The sequence below is a fragment of the Podarcis erhardii genome (assembly GCF_964252035.2).
Source record: "Podarcis erhardii genome assembly, chromosome: 1".
Taxonomy (NCBI): Eukaryota; Metazoa; Chordata; class Lepidosauria; order Squamata; family Lacertidae; genus Podarcis; species Podarcis erhardii.
The window spans coordinates 99,477,806-99,500,590 of NC_138497.1; the positions used below are offsets into that span (position 1 = coordinate 99,477,806).

At 41.3% G+C, this 22,785-nt stretch overlaps 1 protein-coding gene across 9 annotated transcripts in view; it reads left to right on the forward strand.

The window, feature by feature from the left end:
• Positions 1 to 22,785, forward strand: part of THSD7B (thrombospondin type 1 domain containing 7B) — a 616,280-nt gene that overhangs the window by 503,167 nt on the left and 90,328 nt on the right. For all 9 annotated transcript variants that reach the window (XM_081870551.1, XM_081870552.1, XM_081870547.1 and 6 more), the window contains 2 exons: positions 8,619 to 8,813; positions 16,036 to 16,299. In XM_081870551.1, coding sequence (XP_081726677.1) covers positions 8,619 to 8,813; positions 16,036 to 16,299 — 459 coding nt within the window. The remainder of the gene's footprint in view (positions 1 to 8,618; positions 8,814 to 16,035; positions 16,300 to 22,785) is intronic.

Below are 22,785 nucleotides of genomic sequence, written 5' to 3' on the forward strand. Positions count from 1 at the left end.
CACAACTAGATTTTGTTGTTAATAGTATTCAAAGCTCTGTATACATTATATTTTCAAGGTTCTACATCAGAAGCTTTTAACCATCACCTTTCTTCCCTCACTTTCTTTCTTTCCCCACCTTTCCATTTAAGAGTGACCTTCCATTTACAACACAGTATTTGTTTTCATTTCACAGACACTGGCCAACGTTCTGTAATGGCTGACAAAGGTATTTGATTTTTTATGTAATGGAAGATAAAATATATTTTTATTACTACTCCTTGGAGTAGATTTAGCTGTTTACCAGTTTGAGATGTGTATGTCAGAAGGTAATCTGAGATCAGACTAACATAGGATTAAACACATGTATCCATTCATTCGTACACAAAGCATGTCTTGAAATTGTCTTCAACCAACTCAAGCAATTGTATAACATTTTTCATGGGTGGCACAACCCATTTTGCTACTTGAGGTGGAATGGCAAGTGCTGCCCTACCACCACTGCCACTACCACCACCACCACATCTGCTGCTGCCACTCCTGCCTGCTGCCTGTCACATCTTCCATTGGCGGAGAAGTGGTGCCACTATTGGCACCAGTTTCGGGCAGGATCGTGCCGATTTGGGATGAAATCTTGCCCCAAATAGATGTGGGATGTGATCTTGCTCGAAATTGGTGCCAATGGCTGTTGTGCTTCTCTGTCACTGGCAGAGGACAGGCAGGGTGCACAGAGGTGTGCTGCATCAGGAGCTTCTGCTGCCACGGCAGTGGCCTCACCCTGCTTAATAGCTGGGCCCACTCTTTCATTTTCACATAAATCCGGAATAAGAGTTGGTTCCAAAATGATGCTGGTCAGGTAAAATCTAGTGTACATTTTTCCTGCAGTGCAGTGGTTTGTCTGATTTCCCCAGGGTTCAAACTTCCCATTTTCAAGGAAAGAGGCTGTGGATGCAGAGGATATATACTGTACTGGGAGAAGGTATGGACCTCAGAACCAGTCTTTGATGTACCCACCTTCTCTGAAGCTCCATCACCCGAGGAACCAGTTTCTCTCTGCTCTGAAGAACTGGATTACTTTCTTCAAACTCTGATGACTCCAGCTCAGAGGTTATAATAGAACCTCTCCGCTCGCCATGTTACTGGAGTCAATGGCTCTTAAAATAAGCTGGGCCTCTTAAGAGAAAAGTCTCCACTCATTAAGGTTGGGGCAAGATGGAATCCTGCTTAAGGCTCCATAAGGACTTTCTGGTTGCTAGAGTACCATTCAAGCCTTGCTTGTCTAACTTGAGCCCATGCATCACTTGGAGCTATCCAGAGTGCTAGCTGTTTTACTCACTTGCCTTGACATCTGTTTTGCCTGGTGTTTCTTATCTGGCCCTATCCTCTGAATTATGTCACTTTGACCTGTTGGAACCTGACCGCCATTTGACCTGACTTTTGCTTACTGGATCCTGAACTGTGATTAGCAGTCTATTGACCTTTTATCACTTGAATCTGTGCCTGTCACATACCCCAAGATGGGATTACTGCCTGCGACAGACCAGCCTTATTATCACCTTGTTCCCTTTCCAAAACAAGGAGAGGCTGTCATAGCATGATGTCATTGCTCCTGCTAAGAAGAAGAAGAAAGTCCTGGAGTTGTACTTTCTTGTGTTCCCTCTCCACTACACCACTGCCAAGAAGCAAGTCAGCAGCAAAGGACAAGCCAGGAGATCAAAGCAAGAAACAGGCCAAAAGTCAGGACTGAAGAATAATGAAAGATTCAGGAACCAGAGCTTCAGCCTTGAAATCTGGTACCTTAAGCCATGTTGCCTCTCATAACTATTCCTGGCTGACCCAAGACTACTGGGACCTGCTGGGGAGCCATGATCCACTCTTCTGGAATTGTTGGCATCTGTGGAGTGGAACAGTTCATCTGTTACCTGGGATAGTTGCTGGAATGATATAGAAGTGCAGTGTATGGCAGCATGACCAAGGGCTCTTCCTCACAACTTGCCCCATATTCTGCCCTAGGAAATTGCCCTATTCTATAAAGTTTCTTGAAGACAGGAGTGCCTGGCGTGCTCTGGTCCATGGGGTCACGAAGAGTCAGACACGACTAAACGACTAAACAACAACATAAAGTTTCTTTGTTCTCCCTTGATAAACAGTTTACCATGGGCAGAAGAAAGGAGAATGAATTGTCTTTTGGGGGCTTTGTTTTGGGAATCAGACAAAACAGGAATTGTTGCCTCAGATTGCTTAGGCGACACTCTTAAAGCTTGACATCAGATACCTTGAAGTCCAACATTTCTTTACAATGTAGTCATTTGGATTATGTCATTACATTCATATAACCTGGTGCGACAAACCAGGTTAATACCAGACAATAAGGAATACAGCCTTTGCGCTGCTGGTGTGAGCCAACATGGCTTGTAGTAGCACACTAGATTTGAAGCCACTATTATGAAACACAGCACTGTGATATCACTCAAAGTTGTCATGTAGAATGAAATGGTTGAGTAGGGAAGAGCAGTATAGTCAACTCACTTGACATGCTGTCATGGGAAAGCTTGTTGTGTGTTGGCATGCACAATATGATGGATAGTTGAAAATTGCCTGGCATATCAGTGGTATTGAAATATACAGCATGGGAGAGTGTTGCTGTAGCCATATCAATGCAAGGTATGATTCTCTCACATCTTTGAATATAATGAAGTATCCTTGTGGTATTGATTTTATAGAAATTGTGATATCCATGTGATACTAATTTTATAGGAATTGTTGTGACCATGAAACAACTGAACAAAAATACCATGGCTTATTTGTTCCCTCAATACCATTAAAAAATTATTACTTTTTATTATTAGAACAAAAAGCCTTTTCTTTTTTTTAACTGATTTTTTTTCTTAGGGGCTTACTTAAAGCTTTAGGCATTAAAGCAGTGGTGGATAATATCAAGGCGTAGAAGCCTTTTTGAATCAATAACCTTTTGGAACACAAGGCCTCAATTATCTGCTGCTAACTGTCCATCACTTTCAAAGGCATCCATTATGGCTGTGTAAGTATACTCCAGTAATGCAGCTGAAGTCATTTTGAATGACTGTCTCTCAGGCCTGCCAGTGAAGTGCAAATCAGGCAAGGAAGTGTTTGCTGTCTTCACTCTGCCTTTAAACCATTTGTGGCAGGGGGCTTGAGAGAAATGTTGGTCCCTAGAGAAAACTAAAGCTCCTTGGTTTTTACTTGCCCTGAAATAATATGTAGCCCACTCACAGGTCCTTATAATATCAGTGGAAATAGTTGGTCCTGGTGAGTATTACCGGTAACTGCTTTCAATTTTAACTTGAGGATGGCCATTTGTCCAGCCTAATTTTAATTTATTTGGGATGCATTTTAATCAATTGTTTGTTTGTTTTCATGTATATTGTGTTTTTATATGATGTTAGCCGCTCTGAGCCCAGCTCCAGCAGGGGAGGGTGGGATGCAAATAAATTATTATTATTATTATTATTATTATTATTATTATTATTATTATTATTATTATTATTATTCACCAGTTAGGAGTATTCCATAATCTTAAAAAAGCAAACTTTGATTAAAGGAAATAACATAATTAACTTGCAAGCTATTTCTGTATCTGATCTGATCCAACAAAACATTTTGTTATGTTTTTAATATATGTTCCATCAACACATTCAAAGTGGCGTACATGGTTTTATCCTACTCCCAGTTTTATTTTCACAATCCTGTGATGTAAGCTAGACTGAGGGATAGGGCCTGTTCCAAGGTCACCTAGGGAACTTTGGCACTGAGTAAGGATTTGAACCAGAGTCTCCACAGTCCTCATGAAATGGTCTAACCATTACAATCAGAGACATATTTAGGACAACACAACTGGTTCAGTTGCACTGGGCGCGGAGCCTAGGGGGTGCCACAACTATTATATAGACTGAAAGGCGGTGGGGGGGTTGATTTTTGGAATTTTGGCATTGCATAGGGTGCTGCTGAAATTTGAGATCTTGAGACCTGCCACTGCTTCAGTGCACTGTCTCTTCAAATGACCAGGCAGGGAGCAGGGAGTTACGTCTGCCTCAGATTTGATGGCTTCTCATGTTTCTGTAGTGGTAAAGTGATTGTAAGAACCAGATGTTAAAAGGTGGTGCTAATTTCTTCCTGCAGTTCATTAAACTTTGCATTGGGAACAAACAGCTGTTGTAACATTCTCCAGCATCAAATTGCAATTGTACCATACTGCAGATAACCCTGGAGGTGACATTTCCATCTACTAATACAAGCACCAGCAGTAACAGTGGCGTGTATTTTTTAAACTGGAGGCATGTTAATACTGCGAAAGCTTTCAGGGGCCTCAGCAAAAGGGTTGTGCGCTTTAGTTAATAGCCATTGAATATCTTCATGGCCATCGGTTTTCTCTCGTATCTTTTTTACTCAGTTATTACTTGCCATTAGGACACCTTGCGCCAAATTGTAAGATGTATGGAAAGAAATCTCTTCCTTTCATATATTTCAAAGTTGCTACCTGTTGTTTTTATTGAATGCCCCCTAGTTCTAGTAATGATGTCAAATACTAAGAAACACTTACTGGTTTCTATCCAAACTCGTCATGTTTTAATTTACTTCTTACCATCTCACTTTACCAGTCAATCGATCAGTCAATCCCCTTTTCTCTCACTAGCCTTTTTAAATGCAGAGTCAGTCCTGTAAAAAGGCTGCCTGATGGAGTATACTTATTTTCCCCTTTCCCCTTTTTTCCATCTGTCTGTCTGTGAGTGTTAGTGTTCCTTTGATAAATTATCAGAAGTCTTCTGGAGATCGTAAAGCCCTCTTAGATATACTGTGCTGAATTTTTCGTTCCCCCACATTTGTCAAACATTTTCCTGTTAGCTATAGCTGCTGAAGGTTGTGACTGTAAGCCAGTTTGTTTCTTTTCATCTGGCTGCATTCTGTTTTTTGCTTGGTTTTTCTAAAGCTGGCACTCCTACTAACCTTGTGTGTGACTTTAGAAGGAAATATGAAATTCTTCCAGCACAAGGTCCTTTGAATTGCAGGAATCATCTCTGCAATTGGTTTGGTATTCAGATAGTGATGCATTTAGAACTCCAGAATATTTTGGAAAATATTCTGTTTGTGCCAATGACACTCTTCGTATTTCTCTCTGCATGCTCATTTTTAATGTCCTTGCATTCTATGAGATTGTTATAATATCAATAAGAGTCGGCTACTGCAACTCTGCTAAGGGTTTAATGCAGATTTACTGCACATTTTAATACTAGCGTATTCTCCATACCTATAGCACTATAAATCAGTCAAGACTTGGTTAGCTCTGTCTTAAAAAAGGAAATTCTCCAATACTTTCCTCTTTGTAGCTCGGACTTGGAAAACCAGTGCAAATAAAACAGCAAAATCATAGAAATTTCTGTGTCATCAATTTGAAGGCAAAGTTGCCTCAGTGTCCTTCTTGCACCTTGAACAGATATTGGTAAATGTTTTCAGTGAAGGCCAAATCATTCATTTCTATGGGAGCTGTAGGAATGACCTTCTGCCTTCTGAAAATTGCAAATGATTTTCGAAGGGGGAGTGGACATCCAAAGCTTATAGTTGGCTTATTCTTTTCTGGAAAAGCATGCATACATAGATTTACTCAAACTTGAGGGCTGCTTTCTTCAGCACTATTCAGATATTCAATTATATTCAGAATGTAGGCCAATGAATGCAATGTACTCAACACTACGAAAATCCACGGGATATTTTTATTCAGTTCAATTTGTGGGAGCAATGAATGCAAAGTGTGAAAAATGCCTACTATTTCAATAGCTAGAAGTTACAATAAAGCTTGTTTAAAGATTTGCTCAGCATTTCAGAATACCAAATACATAAAATCCATTCGATTCTACCATAAAAAGTTTTATAGCAAAATCTCTGAAATCTACATTTGATGAGAACGAATTGTAATTAAACTTTAGAGCTTACAGATGCTATATTCCAAGTCTGATACGCATGTTGAGAAAGAGACAGCTATGCAAATAAAACTCTGGGCCACAAACACTAACTTGCTTGCTGAAATTCCTTGTCCCTTGCAATGATCCAACGTTCTGTACTATTCAAAGCACACCTAGGAATTCACAAGAGTAGCAGCTTCCTACTTTTCTTCAGTGTCTGGTGGGGCAAAATGTTCTAAGATTAATATGTTCGGTTTGAGAGGATGGCTGCTAAGGGGTGAAAGATTAATGAAAGTCCGTTTCTGTGCTTATCTATCTTTGTCATTCATTTGGTATAATCATTCCATTATGAGGTTCATAATGCGTTTCCTACTGCTTAGGTGTATTTTTTCAAATGTGACTTTAAGACAGCAAGTGTTTGCCGGTCCAGTCACTACTTTTCTTTTAATTTCTTTTGAGTGCAATAACAGCTCACATCTATGGTCAGGTTGCAGCACTGTGAAAGTTTATATAGAACTAAAGGAAAGCTTTTGTATTCTTCTAATGTAAACTAATACTGGATTTCAGAGAGAAGCATGAAAGATATAAATACAGAGGGATCCAACAAAGCCATTTCATGAGCAGAATAACTTCTGCCCACACAGTGGAATTTCCTTTCCCTCTCCTCCCTCTGTGCATCCATTTTTTTGGGAGGGGCGGGGTTACTAGTAGTACATGAGGTGAGGAAAGAGAACGGCAGTCCCATTGTGAGAGTGGAAATTGTTCCACTAATGTAGTGACATTGTTGAATACAGCCCAGAGATACAACTACCTAGATTTGTTAGAAGTGGCATTCCTTCCTACAATCAGTATTATATATGGGGAAGTGTTAGTTTACTACAGGAGCTGATGTGGTGGCTTCTTTCTACATACAAGAAATAGGTGGGGTTGCTGTCCTCTGTTCAGAACACACAGATGTGTAGTACATAATTTTTAGACCATATAAAAGAGAAAAGGCATGCATATATGGGTCTAGTACTCCCAGAGATAATGAGTACCTTCATTTATAACATTTAATCTTCTAGAGAGGATATCTCTCTTCACTGACAAGGGTAACCTTTATGTCGACTGCTGGATGCGCTGCCAGTTAAGAGAGAATTTAAGAGACAAAGCAATCACAATTTAACTATTAGCATTTTAGAAGTCATTATTAAAATATTGATTTAAGTTTCTGCTGGGTCTGTGCAGACTGATTAAAGTATTGTCTTGATATGGGGGGGGGGAGGGAATCCCCAATGTTTTCAAGTTGTTATTTTTCTTCACTGATATAACTTTCATCCAAATACATCTATTCCAGCTTTTATTTATTTATTTAATAAAATTTTGTGTGTGTGTGTGTATGTGTATAAACATGTGTTTAACTTTATTCCTTTTTCTTCTCATTTTGCAATTCCAATCTACTTCAGAGGCAATGAAAACAACGCAGATAGCCATTAAAGTGTGGATTAATCAGTAATATTTGTAATGATGCAGCCAGCTTGTTGAAGATGTAATAGAATCTCAGTCCAATTATTGCATCATTCCACAGCTTTATAGGACAAAATATCAGCCTAACATGAAAAATCATAGAGCTTAACTAGATCACTGGAGCTGAATTGTAATGTGTGAGAAAAGAACCAGCCATTAATATGGGACAGCGTTCTCAGGAGGAATCTTGCCATCTTAAGATTTAGCCTCATTTTTTAAAAGTATTTATTTAATCAAAACATATCAGCTTACTTTTTTTAAAAAAACAACACCCTAAATTTCATTGCCTAAAATCAATTCACTCAGGTTGAAATTTGAGTAACCAAAACAACACACTTTAGCTGGGTTCATGATCCTATGGAGCACACTTATACCTGGAAATCATTTTGAATTCCAGCAGTCCCTTCCAAATCCCCAATTCTGTACAATTTTTGGGTCAAAGTGAACTGGGTCAAATATCACTGCAACCTCTGTGAGAGTGCACTTTAAATTGTCAGCAATAACAGCCTGTGGAAATAAGGGGGGAAATTATTCTTAATATACCTCTCGTACTACTTTGCCATAGAACTGGCTAACAAACTGGTGGACAAGAAGCTATTATTAATAGGGCAACTGAGGAAAACTGTTGTGTAATGTAGCTTGCAAGTTTAGTTGCTGCAGGCAGATCCACAGCATTCTATGCACATAAATAAATGTTGTTTTATTTATATATATATATGGAGTTTATAGTGCCAATAGGCCATGCTCGTGTTTCTGTGTCCTTTGAGCACATGGAGACTTTGAGACTCCTTCCTTGTTGCAAATAATTTAAATGCCAAGATCTTTCTGCTGTGTTTGTGCAGTTCAGAAAAGACAATCTGTTATGGGAAGCAGTGCTCTATAGAAACACCAGTGTCCCCCAAAAGTTCTGTCGCTGGGGTCATGGGACAGAATACATCAGAATGTGTATTAATCATTTCATCACTACATTCAGCTATGCATTCTTTGTTCAAGGGGCCTATGTACTTTCAGTTCTGAAAAACAAACAAGCATCTTTTTAAATAACCTGTATACAGATTTAAAAAATGTTATTGACTTCATTAGTTCAGTGCTTTTGAGATCTTGGTTGGAAGGAACACACTATAGATACTTGCTTCTTAACTTTTTCTATGCCTCTGCAGCACTCACTGTTTTCTTTTGTGCATTTATTTTGTCCAGTTGTTACATGTGTCTTGGAAAGCAACCATTCAGTAGATGTCAGTGAGTGCTTGAAGTGGGCAGAACCTATGCCATCCCTTGTTCAGGACTGCCTCATTCCTTGCAAAGATGACTGCACATTCACCCCTTGGTCTAAATTTTCCGCATGTGCTTCAGACTGTGAATCAACGCGAAGTAGAAGACGAACCCTCACAGGTAGTATCAATATTTTATACTTTATCCTTTAGTCCTTTTGTTTCGAAATGACTTTGGTGTAGACTTTGAAAATTTGTCAGATACAGTTAGGGCATTGTTCATAGAAGGTGCTTTACATTTATGTTGAAATAGCACAATACAGTTATAATTATTGAAATTCGTGCTCCACTACTGTGCCACTGCAGGAGTTTGGCCAGGAGAGACATAGAAGTGGCCACTGAGTATCTCAACCACCATGGTTTCAAAGTCAACACAGGAAGGGGCTCCCTTAAACTAGTACAATCAAAGCAGTGGTTTTGGTTACAAAATGACAGCAAAATACAAAACTTGGCTGTCACTGACAGACCAAATGGGATTCTAGTCGTCATCATATTTTTATAATGGTAGCCCATCAACGAGGTTTTATAGTAGCCAGACTATGACTGGCTACTAGACGTGTGACCAAATGGATGAGTGGCGGCATCACTCCAAATACCAGTTGCTGGAAGACACAAGAAAAGTGTGTGCTGTTGCCCTCACGTCTTAGTTGTAGGAAACAGTGATCAAGCCCTTGGTTTGATCCAGCCACACTTTTATTATATTCTTATGTCCCATCAGTCCACAGGTAGCCCCAACTTTTACTGCTTTTTTTCATGCACAAACCCTTCAGCTAGCCTAAGTGGTCACAGCCAGTTCTCTCTCCAAGCATATTCTATGTGTCCATCCATAGGCAACACTTCTTGCCTGAACTATTCCTCTGTTGTCAGACTACATGAATCATTTGGGGATATGAAGGATTGTCTGGAAAGTGACATACTTGGCACAGCACTAAAACATATTTGTCTCTCAGAGAAAACAGCCTAGAGGCCGCTTAGGAAAGATCCGCTGGACAGCACTTCACAAACGGCTTGTCAGTGGAGAACAGCACTTCTCTGCTGCTGTGATGAACTCTTTTTTTGACAGCTAGCATAGCATTGAGCTGTTGTCGTTGCAATGTGCTCTCTGTTGAGAACTAGGGTATTAGAGTGATTATAAGGCTAATCAATGGAACAGGAAATCTGTTTATATCTAACTGCACCCTGACACAGGAAGTGCTCAGTTCAAATACCATGACAGCTATGAACTCACTAATGGCCAGACTAAACATAAACTTTAATGTGCAGCATGTAGCTCTCTCTCTCTCCCTTCCTACTTTTATTCATTACAGGTGTATGAGGGCATCCTTACCAAAAAATTCAGTGTGTCAGAAGGGGGAGGGTTATTTCTTTGCTCAGAAAGAAAATCTGCCCTGCCCCATTCCTAGGAAGAAAGGAAAAAATATTCCCATTAGTTCCAATGACAAGTGTCCCCCCCCCCCATGTATTCTAGTTGTGCAGGAGAGGATTATTTTAGTTCCAGTTGAATTTGGGAGGGAAGAGATAAGCCTTCCCTTCCTACACACTGCCCTGTTGCATGGCTGTAATTAAGAAAGCAAAGACCTAAGAGACATGTAAAGTGGATTTGGCACTGAGGGATTGTAGGCTAGCTACCATTTCCCCAGCTTCCCAATTTTGATGTGAGGATCCTCATCAACCTTTAGGTGTGCCTCCTGGGGACATAGGGGATTGACGACACCCTTCCCCTGATGTCCCTGTTCCAAGCCCATGTTGAGTGTGAGGGTCTGAAGTGGGCTTCCGAGTGCATTCAGATGACCACACCTAGAAAACTCAGCATGCTGAGCATACTTGCAAGTTCCCTTGAGTCCCTCATGCTAAAAGTCATAAGGGAGTGGAGAGGACTAGGCTGGCACACAGAGATGTTGGGAACATGGGCAGCGCACATACTTCCAGTCCCCCACATACTTGTTGCCATTGTGTGTTCAGGCTAAATGCCTCAAGAGGACTATACTGACATACCCTACTGTGTTGTTGTGGGCAGTCCCATCCCGCTGAATGCTCTAAAGTATTGATTAATAAAAAGGAAAAAATCATTGCTTTAATTAGTGAGAGAAGGTGTAAGTGTAGCACCATTTGAACTCCTCTTGTCTAATGTACTGCTTAAGTAGTTCACCCAGATGGCTGACAAGGTCTCTAAGTGAGTATATTCCTGGAAGGATTGGAATTTATTCTGTTTAGCTCCACAGAGAAATGAATCATCAGTCATCTCAGGACTCTCAATTAGGGGTGTCATGAGAAATTGAATATGGGCACTCATGTAGGTAAATTTCCCAGTTGGTTCTCTCTCTCTCTCTCTCTCTCTCTCTCTCTTTCTTTCTTTCTTTCTTTCACAAACCAAAGTGGTCAATTCAGTCCACCTTGAGTGGATTGCCCACCTGGATTTTGCTTGTGCACAGTCCCTGCTCAAAGGGGGGGGGGCGTACATTGTGGGCTGTTGCCAGTTACTTTTTGAATGGGAGAGGTCTACCAGAGAGGCCTCTCCCATTCAGGGATTGTCCACAGCTTCCCCAGGGAAACCCGCAGTTTACCACTGAATTGGACCAAACAGCAATTGGGTTTTCTCTAGATTGCTGATTGCCCAATTCAGTGGTAAAGAGAGTGTTTTTCAGGAGAAAGCTGTGGGGAAATATAAAACTTGGGACAGGTGGAAGTCTGGAGAAGCTCTCAGGGATGAGCCACCATGCTGGCTATCTCACAAGGCAAGATTTGTCCCTTGGTAGGAGGACGCGGGTGGTGCTGTGGTCTAAACTACTGAGCATAGGGCTTGTCAATCAGAAGGTCGGCAGTTTGAATCCCCACGGCGGGGTGAGCTCCTCTTGCTCGGTCCCAGCTCCTGCCAACCTAGCAATTTGAAAGCACATAAAAGTGCAAGTAGATAAATAGGTACCGCTCCAGTGGGAAGGTAAACAGCATTTTTGTGCGCTGCTCTGGTTTTGCAGAAGCAGCTTAGTCATGCTGGCCACATGACCCAGAAAAACTTTCTGCGGACAAACGTCAGCTCCCTCAGCCAGTAGAGTGAGATGAGTGCCGCAACCCTAGAGTCATTTGCGACTGGACGTAACTGTCAGGGGTCCTTTACCTTTACCTTTTTTAGAAGGGCTTGGGGGGGGAGGGAAAATAATCACGTGAGCAGTTGGAAGAAAGGATGGAAAGGTCTGAGATTTGGGGAAACCAGGGGCCCATTAGCAGTCTAGTTAAACAACAACCCCATGCTCAATGAGTTTCAGTTTTTATGGGTCTGGTTGAGTGGCCCTAGTTCATTTTCAGAGTGAGCTTTTAGTCTATTGTTCTCAGTTACCTATATTTCCATGCTGGTGCCAATCCTCAGATTCACTTTGTGCATTTAGTCAATGTACAGTATAGCTATTCACAGTGACCACTTGATGTGAATGCATGCATGCACAGAGACCCAAATAGTGTGTGGGAGGTGTTCTCTGAAGAGGAAGATGCAGTTCAGTCCTCTATGCATTTGCACAGAACATTACTCTGAGCATGGTAGAAACACACGCAGGTCAGGGACCAAACCTGAGCTTTCAAGAGCATCAGGCTAATATTAAATCCTTTGCCTGGGCACCATTGCCACTGTACTTCAACCTTAGGCAGCAGTTACCAGATCTGACTCTCCATTTGACATTAAAGTGTTTACTGCTTTGCTCTAGTAAATACAGCAAGATCAAACAATTGCAAAAGAGAATCCACTTACCCTCTCTATTATATGGCAAAATATTTTTGGTTTTTTGAAGGAATAATATAACCTTGGCTTTTATATTATTAAAGGTGGAAATGCCGCCTCTAGCATATCACTGTTATAACTCACAAGAGAATTACTTTAGGGTATAATACCAGGTGTAAAAAAAAGCAGAACCATAAATGTTACTCTACTGCAAAATGGCCATTCAGTGTTTTATGGTAAGAATTTAACTATATATATTGGTAAGCCATGGCTTCAGGGAGACTGAGAATTCCTGTTGGTTTTTAAATACAGGCATCACAGTGAAAGCCATTATAGTGTGAACTACACACACACACACACACACACACACACACACACACACAGAGGCAAGAATAATCAGAAAATGGTATAATAATACCCATGCCTGAGTAACTCTTGTTCTTTAATGAGCCATGCTCATGAATTCTCATGTGAACAGATAATGCAATAATGTTATTGAAAAGCTGCATGATGCCTTGCTTAGAGTAGCAGAGCACCCTTTAATTGGTTGCATGTTACTTTAAAACAAACAAACAAAAAGGCAATAGCTACTGTGCATTTTTGATATTCAGTCCTGGAACCTCTTTATGCTGGAAATGTTTACTAAAGCTGTCATGTTTATTTCTTTCCCCACTTTGTTGTTGAAGCCTTTGATGTATCACCTCGGCTAATAGAATGTCCCGATTCTCCTTTTAAGTGGAAATAGAAAATATTAAATGTTATAAGTGCAAAGCGTGACAGCAAAATGTTTCTCATGTGTTTTATTCTTATTCATTCAGATTTGGTATATCATAGCATAGGACAGTAGACACAGAGTTTGGCTCAGGGTCATAAGAGATGTTACTCCTACAGCCAGTGTGGTGTAGTGGTTAAGAACAGTGGACTCATAATCTGGTGAACCGGGTTCGCGTCCCCGCTCCTCCGCATGCAGCTGCTCGGTGACCTAGGGCTAGTCACACTTCTTTGAAGTCTCTCAGCCCCACTCACCTCACAGAGTGTTTGTTGTGGGGGAGGAAGGGAAAGGAGATTGTTAGCCGCTTTGAGACTCCTTAGGGTAGTGAAATAGCAGGATATCAAATCCAAACTCTTCTTCATCTTACTAACGCCCATCCTTGCTCTTCCTATGGAAGTCATCTAGGCCTCATGTATGGGAGTAGCTGAAGACTGTGGACTGCACAGTACCGATGTGGGCCTCCCCATTTCCTAATGCATGACACATGGGACTAAACAGAGACCGCTAAAGCCTTAATGCAGCAAAGGAGCCTGACAAGTCTTCTTGCTTTATTTTGAGCAGAATAAGGTTGGAGAGACTACAACGCTGCAGAAGTTCAGTAGCAGGTTATATGCTTAGCTCCGACTTATGTGGTGCAACCACAACATAGCCTGTAAAGCTGTGCTGTTGACATGGCAGCTTTCCAATCCCACATGACCCCCACTTTCATGTGTTATTCCTTTATTCCTGGGACTCATCCAGAAGGGTGGTTCTCATGCCACTCTTGTAATATTTGAATCAGCTGGACCTTATTTCCTCTAGAATAGGCATAGGCAAACTGGGCCCTCCATATGTTTTTGGCCTACAACTCCCATGATCCCTATCTAACAGGACCAGTGGTCAAAGATGATGGGAACTGTAGTCCTAAAAACATATGGAGGGCTGAGTTTGCCTACGCCTGCTCTAGAACACCCACATCCCTCCATAATCAAAGCATACACACCAAACACTCCATTTTAAGCAAATCACAAAAAAGTGAAAGTAAGCAAAGAAGGAAACAGTTTAAATCTTGAAGCTATGAGAAGTGCTGCCTTGGTTGATTTATTAGAAAGGAAAGTGAGGTAACTGGTATTAATATTTTTCTCAAATAAATGTATCTGATTCATCATGAAAATTGGTCAATTTTATGGCTTTTATTGAAAATCATCCTGCTGCTTAGAGTATGTTAATGTGCACGTGGATTAGCTTCCTTCTTACTTTGTATTTAATAGCATGATTTATTTTATGCTTAAATACATGTGTGGGCTTTACATTTAGCATTATTCGTTACAGAAGCATCCCCAAGCAAATGCTGGTTAGAAGGTAATTTGAGGTTACACTACTTTGAAATCTGTATTATGCAGCTAACATTTTTGAAAAAAAGCTTTATGTTCGAGAAAGGCATATTTATCTTCTTTAATCATTAACTCAGTCAAATGTGCAGGCATTGAAATTGACTGTTTTGTGTGAAGGAGAAATAGACTATTGCAAAATATTGTTGGGTGACGTCCTCCCCAGCCCCGACCCCCAAAAAACTGAACACTTTTTTGTTAATGTTCAAAAACCATTTTTTATTTAAATAGAAAAAGTCTTTAAGACTGCTGGGTCTTGATTAAAAATAATTTCTGATCATCATTTTTAAAACCAGCTCTGAGAATGTTAACGTGCTAATTAAAAACCATTTGGAAAATAGAGTGGAATGAATATTCTTTGATGCAAGCAATCCAGTTAAATTGTGTTAATATCTCAGTATCTGTGGAGAGAACTCATGGTTGGCTTACGTGCAACTTTTCACTTTCAAAAGTATTACTTGACAGCTGCTGAGTGTGCATACTTATTGTGCTACCTGTTAATGCAAAGTGAAATTAAGCCCTTGATGCCGAGATACAATGGGATAAAGAAAAGTTACTGTATGTTTAAAGATTGTCCTCTCAGGACAAGTCCACTTCTGGAATAGATTGGTAGATTTGCTGAAGTCAGGAAAGGGAGGAAGAATTGTACTTGCTTCTCTCAGTAGAGAACCTTGTGGTAAACTGAAAGTGTGATACAACACATTGAAAAACCTTAAAAGAAATAACAGTTTTTGAGCTTCAAAATCTCCAGGTGATGAGAAGTTTCAGTGGTGTAGTGCTTACCTGGGCTGGACTTGGGCTCCTTTAGAATGATGTCACTGGAAGTTTGTTGGCATTGTGTAATTTCTTTGTGTTTATTTACAAATATACAAGTTGAACATGGGCGGTGTTACAGTGTTAAACATTCTTGACCAAAATACCCTGCCAGGCCTTAAGCATTTCTTGTCTACTCATAAAGTTATCCCTGATCTCACGAACCTCCAGTACATATCCCTGTTGTGTATTCAGCTAATTTGCAAAATAACTTCGAAGGAAGAGCCGCAGCTTGCTGAATCTACCTAGTGGGTTTCCCTAAGCAACCAGTGATGAGGTTGCAGGGCTTAAAGTGAGGGGAGAGAAGGGAGATAATAAATTTATTTTCTTAAGATAATTATGGGGCAAATTAAGAGCTTTTTCAGGTGTGTTTTTTCCTAATAAGAATAGGCAGACAGTTGTTCTCTTTCTATCATTTTGTGCTTCATCCCAAACAATTCCCCCTCCACAAGTTCCTTTAGGTTCTCTGGTTGCCCTGGAGACAGCGACATTTTCTCGGCCCTCTGGAGCACGGGCAACAACAACTAACAGATGTCTTTGAACCAGCTCTTCTGTATTTACATTTCAGATTGTGTTGGTTCTAACTGTATCAAACCCCTTCAAGTGTAAATAATACGACATATTGTTATCAAAAGCAGCAGATGCTACGCTAACAAGCATATTTTCCCGGTCGGAACAGGGAGAAGCAGAAAGCGAGACAAGTGCCAGAATACAGAAGTGTATCCCCTTGTTGAAGCGGAACCATGCCCTTGCACAATATTTACCAGCCGGCCCCATGGAAATTGGTCGGAATGCATAATTTCCGTAGGGAAAACAGAGCTGCAGCTAGAACAGAGATTTCATGGGCATGCCAAGGAATGCGGAGAAGGGGTGCGCTACAGAGCCCTGGCCTGCTACGATAAGACCGGCAGACTTGTGGAACCATCTCATTGCAACCATTCAGGTAAGTTAGAGTGCCCTGTATAAACAATGGAGGCCCAGAGTCTACCACTGGTCATGCAGCGTTTGATACCTTTCCATTTCCTGTGTCAAACATTAGCTGAATCCCAGATAAAAGAAGACAGGAAAATTTAAGTGATGTTGTGTTAGTCAAGCTTAATATGTCAGTGGGCTTATAAAGAGGTTCGCCTCTTTGAAGTGACTCATTTCAGTTTGGAATTTGTTTGAATTGAATGCACACCCTTAGTTGAAGCTGGTGGTAGCAACTGTTCACAGGGTCCTGATCTCCCAGGTACAATCTTTAGTGCATGCTGGAGGTAGGGGGCATCTTTATTTGCTATACAGAAGGGAGGATTTCAGCAGGGATACCTTTCCTGACAAATGACATCTGCTGAAATTCCTTCTTCTGCACACCTATTAAAGGTATAGGAAGCCTTTCCTCCTTTGCACCTGGTCACCCCCATCGTTCTACCCGGACACTGAGGTCCTGTGCCGAAGGCCTTCTGGTGGTTTCCTCACTGCGAGAAGCCAATGAACCAGTGAAGCCAGAGAAGTTACAGGGAACCAGGCAGAGGGCCTTCTCGGTAGTGGCACCCTCCCTGTGGAACGCCCTCCCACCAGATGTCAAAGAGAACATAACAACTACCAGACTTTAAGAAGACATCTGAAGGCAATCCTGTTTAGGGAAGCTTTTAATGTTTGACGGATTACTGTATTTTAATATTTTGTTGGAAGCCGTCCAGAGTGGCTGAGGAAGCCCTGCCAGATGGGCGGGGTATAAATAAATAAATTATTATTATTATTATTATTATTATTATTATTATTATTATTATTATTAGCACTCCTGTGGAGGGTAAGCAGTGTAGGCTTGCACTGAAGTCTCAGGCCTCCCATCTGCACTCCATTGCTGGAGTTTGGATAGCACTGTTTGATCCTGTTCTTTGACTGTGAGGTCTGTATGGCTTTCTTTTGGATTTGCTGTGTGCCAGCAAATCAAATGTTGGTTTAGTCATTGGTCGTACTCCTCTCTCAGCCATGTTTCAGATGAGCTGCCTTTTTGTTTGTTGAGGTGCCATATCAATGCTTAGCTATTCATAACATCTATCATTTCCTTAAGTTTAAAAAGAAAAGAGACAATTTTTAAATGTTGCACAGTTGTTGTTTTTATAATTTGTGGGGAGATGTCACAAGTGCTAGCTAATTACCAATGTTCACAATCAGTTCTTACTGCAAATTTACAGAACCCTTTCCCCACCTAAACCCAAGGTGTGGAAATGTATTTTTAAACTGAAGTCTGCAAGGCTATACACATTTAGTCAGGGTTCAATGGAGCTGACAATTCTGTAAACATGCACAAGAATGTGTTACGTAATTCGTTTGGCATGTATAAGACATATCAGGGATTGCACTTGAATGGCCTCACTGCACTATACAGTGGTGCCCCGCAAGACGAATGCCTCACAAGACGAAAAACCTGCTAGACGAAAGGGTTTTCCGTTTTTCGAGGCGCTTCGCAAGACGAATTTCCCTATGGGCTTGCTTTGCAAGACAAAAACGTCTTGCGAGTCTTGCGAGTTTTTTTCCCTCCCCCCCTTTTTCTAAGCCGCTAATAGCCGCTAAGCTGCTAATAGCCGCTAAGCCGCTAAGCCACTAATAGTGCTAATCCGCTAAGCCGCTAATAGGGATGCTTCACAAGACAAAAAAAACGCTAGACGAAGAGACTCGCAGAACGGATTATTTTTGTCTTGCGAGGCACCACTGTAAGTGTAGTGTCAGTCTTCAGTTGTAGACTGCTATTACCATGGTTTGTAGATTAGAAACTTTAATTTATATGCTACCTTTCTACAAAGGAAATTGTGTCCAAGGCAATTATAATCAATGAAGAATAAACAAACTTCAATAAAGGTAAAGGGTAAAGGGACCCCTGAGCATTAGGTCCAGGCGCGGATGACTCTGGGGTTACGGCACTCATCTCGCTTTAATGGCAACCCACATCTCATTAAGGTTGCCTGCCCCATCTGTCCCCTGTGGCAATCTTACACACCATGCTGCCCCTGCACTCTAGGGGCATTCTGAATTAGTTCCCTTCCTTTGTCAGCGCTAAGGGTGAGATGACATCCTTTCACATAGTTTAATGGCAGCCCGCCTCCCATGCCTTACAGCTTCGTTTTGAATTCTCCTTGAGCTGAGGGCTGGGATAAAACAAGTGGAAGCAGCCAAGCCCTTGATGGTAGCCAGTATATCTCTCTCCCCTGCAGATCTGACAGCTGGTTAATTGTCTTCTAATTACTTTGTTATAGAGAAACAATGGTATTGAGTGTGGCATCCCACCCAATAGGTATGACCTAAAAATAACAGCGCAGAGGTGGCAGGATTTATGGAAAGAGAAAGAAGCAGAAGAATTAAGGAAGGGTGGGAGTCAGTACACCAGAACATTGAACACAGGCCAAAGGACTAGTAGTCTGCCTGCAAACATGAGTTGGATATACAGACTATTTGTTACCCTATCCTGCTAAAGAGTTTATTCTCCCATCAAGCTGCTGCCTTTTGCTTTAGCTCTTCCCTTTGCCTGCTGTCACTTTCTGTCACTCTTTTTGTTTTGGTCATTTCCTTCCCGTATACTCTGCACATATTCCAGTTTGCTCTGCTTTTCTCATTTTGGGCTTTGTCATGCGCTGACTCCCACTATCCCCAGTGGGGAGAAAGGGTTGTTAGCAGAGCTGGTGTTGTGCCGATCAATTTGGTTGTAATGAGAATCCAAGGAGGGAAACCAAACAGGAGCAAACAATATGAAGATATTCTGTAATGGAGGAGTTCATTGGAGTATAACAGTTTCATGCTAGCGCTGACAGTAAATTCAGGGAAGGCAGCTTCTTATGAGTCATTGCACACCTTTCCAGATTTTGCTTTCTCAAACTTTTTATCAGTAAAGGCAGCACAAGCGAACTATTTCATTAATAGGGAGGGTTTTCCCATTCTTTCCTTGCCTATGGGCAACAATTTTAATTCGGTAAAATCTCTTTGGCAATTATGGCGTATTTTGATTTCTTGTTAGTATGCCTCTTTGAAAAAACCAAATTAAAAAATAAGTAAAAAGCAGCATTGCTTTTGAAATTATTATTTAGCCCTTATACACTTGAAAATACTGCTTTATACAATAATCATATATGCTGCAACTGTCTCAATGTGCAGAGTGCTATGTCACTCACCATCTCCTTCTTTGTCAGAATTTCACCATGGCTATTTTTTGGTTGACAAATAGAGACATGAGTCTGAGAGATGGCGAGTCTTTAGCTGAAGTGAGATTTTTGAACTTGGGTGCTCTTGAATAAAATACAGTTGCCCACACGCTGGACCACCTCAAATGTACCCCACTAGCCGTGTACTGTGCCTCTCAGAAACTTGACAGTCCACCTGGGTTTGCAGTCCTAAGCAGACAGCAACATGTGGGTGGGGTGTTATTGAGCCCTTAGCTGTCTGTTTTCAGCTTGGCAGATTGCAAGTTGTGCAGACTTTCATCTGGGCTCTTAGGAGCTAACTAAAGAGTTTCTCCTTACATTCCACCTCAAATCAGCACCATTATCAAAATTAAATATGTACAGTCATACCTCGGGTTAAAGTTGCTTCAGTTTGAGCGTTTTCAGGTTGTGCTCCACGGCGACCCGGAAGTAACAGAATGCTTTACTTCTGGGTTTCGCCGCTTGCACATGCACAGACACTCAAAATGACGTCACACGCATGTGCAGAAGCGGCGAATCGCGATGTGCAAACACGCAGATGCGGGTTGCATTCTCTTCAGGATGCAAACGGGGCTCCGGAATGGATCCTGTTCACATCTAGAGGTACCACTGTATATAAGGCACAGTTGAGACCTCTGCTTTTGGACACACGTAGCTTGGCCACATGGGTTTTGATTTTGGAATTGCATATTCTTCCCTAAAAAGCTATGAGATAACCACCTGTTAGTGTCAGGTCCTGAAATGGCAATCATTTTGTCATACCTGCAAACTGCTGTTGCAGTCAATGGGATGCAGCTGCCTCGAACACACATCTGCAGAGCAGCTGTTTGAGCTGTTACAAATCACATTGTTAAAGCAATCCATAGATAGGTGCAGGTGGAAACGTGTCAGTCTAGATATAAAGGAACACAGTTGGTCCAAAGTCCCAACTGAGACAATGAAAAGAAAAAGGAAGTTTACCAAGAAAATTCTCGACTTGCTTGTTTGCTTGAGGATTAACCTTAATTAACATCGGCAGTACCCCCCTGCCCCCTGTTCTGTACCCTTCTCTAGATCTTTCCTTCTTTTGCTGTAATTGTGGGAATTTGCCTCCTGCAGAATGAAAATGTCACAAATTGGCCTCTGCTGAGCCACTGAAATAACTGGCATTGTTGATATGTGTCTAAACACAGCTGCATCACACAGAGAGAATGAAGACTTATGCTTGGAAACAAGCTCTCTGGGTAATTCTGGTTTAAAGCTATTATGCATTTCTTGGGACATTGCTTAGGACTGAAGCAGTGAAATGCAGGCCTCCTCAAGGTCACTTCCTCAAAATATAAGCTTCATCCCTTGCAACCTTGGAAACTGTAGCTTAAGTACAGGTGCATGAAGCATACACTGAGAACATAGGCAGAGGCTACAACTGCTGACAGCTTGTGCTGTTTCCAGGATTTTTCACCCAGGGGCATAGCAATAGCACTGTCCACTGAGGTGTGCTGGCCCAAGCCCTTTCCCTCACAGTCCCTTAAGGGGACCCATCCCATGTGACTAAGGAACTTGCCAGATGCCCTGGCACCAGTTGTAAGGTGCGTCAAACAGTTGTGACAAATAAATAAAAAGCCCTACAAATGCAACAGAATAAGTATACATACATACCAAACAGAATTAGTATGGAAAAGGTAAAAACAACAACCCAGGAACGAGTTGACCAGTTATATCCTGATTAAGATTCCTTCCTTACCTTGACAAGCAGGAGCTAATCTGGGTCCATAGCAGTCACAATAGTAGCTTAAGACTTAGTTAGCACCATGTGAAATGGTAGGTAGGTCTGAATAGGCAGGAAACACAATGCCTGTGCCTTTGGAAGGCCTACCCTTGTATACTTAATGAGTTGACCACCCCACCTAATGAGCAAGTGTATGCCTACCAGCCATTCCAGGTCAACCTTCGCCCACTCCCTTCCAGCCACTTTGTGACTGGCCGGGAAAGGAACTGAGGGCCAGGCAGTCCTTTGTGGCTGCAGCAGCCAGGCGTGCAGCTCACCTTGTGTCTTTGCCTCCATCATTATGTCACAGATACAAAGTGTCTAGTGTCATTGGGAATCTGGGGTTAGTATTCAGTGACACTTTGGCCAGAAGGGTGCAGACCCTGTTGTGCACTTCCTCTAAATCCAATGCTCAAAAAAGGATCCTTTCAGTGGTTAGCAAATTGCCTCTTTGCCACTGTGAGGTATGGGAATCTTGCTGATAAAAAGGTAAAGGTAAAGGGACCCCTAATCCCAACTCACCACGTCACAGAAGATGCTGCTGTATTTGTCCTATCACTGTCAACTAGAACTGTCAATACACTTGACATATGTGCAATGCTGTTTTAGAGTGTCATCAGTTAATTAATCAGTGCTGATTATTTATTTATACTTCAAGTGTTTCTCCCACATCACAATAAGCTAAGTGCAAGATAGAAAAAAGAAGTGATCCTGCATGTATGCCTTGATAACGTGTTGGAGAAAGGCTATTCCAGGTCTCATGATGTTGTTCAAATGAAAAGCACTGAGACAGAGGGAATTTCATACGATTCTGGCACATAGCCATAGCTCTTGTATTGCAACCATGCCCTGGTGTCCTGAGGGCAGAAGGCCTCTGTTGCCTATTAACATAAATATTATTTGCATATGCAAAACCAATGAATCTGGTGGGGTTTTCTAGCCTCCATTGTTATACACCTTTCATGTTTTGTTTCAAGAAAACAGTGTTTTTATTTGGTCTGCTTCCAGGGAAATCATCCTTGTCATTGTCACTGACACCTGGAGTGACACAAGAAATCCAGTCAAAAGACCTTGAATTGTCTGAGGCACCTTTAGGCTTTCTTTCCAAGTACTACAGCTGTTAAAAGTTTGTTAATTAAAATGGTGAAATATGTTAGGAGTAGATGCAAATGAGATTAAAACTAATTAGATTTGACGTGCATCTGCTTCAAAAGCAGCCTGCATAGATGGTTTTGTTTCCTAAACCATCTCCTACCTTCACACAGTTGCATTAAGATTCATATATTCTGTGCAAATATAATGCACCAAGCAAAGTTAAGATGAGCCAAGAAACAGTTCCAGAAATGCCACTGGTTTCTATAAAATGCAGATTGTATACCTTTATTCATTACATTCTTAGAAGTCCACCTTTGACTACAGAAAGCTGTTTTTCTCAATCTTTTTCTTAGGCTTGAAACCATAGATTTTACTTTATTTTTGGCTTATGTATCTGAAAAGGAGAAAT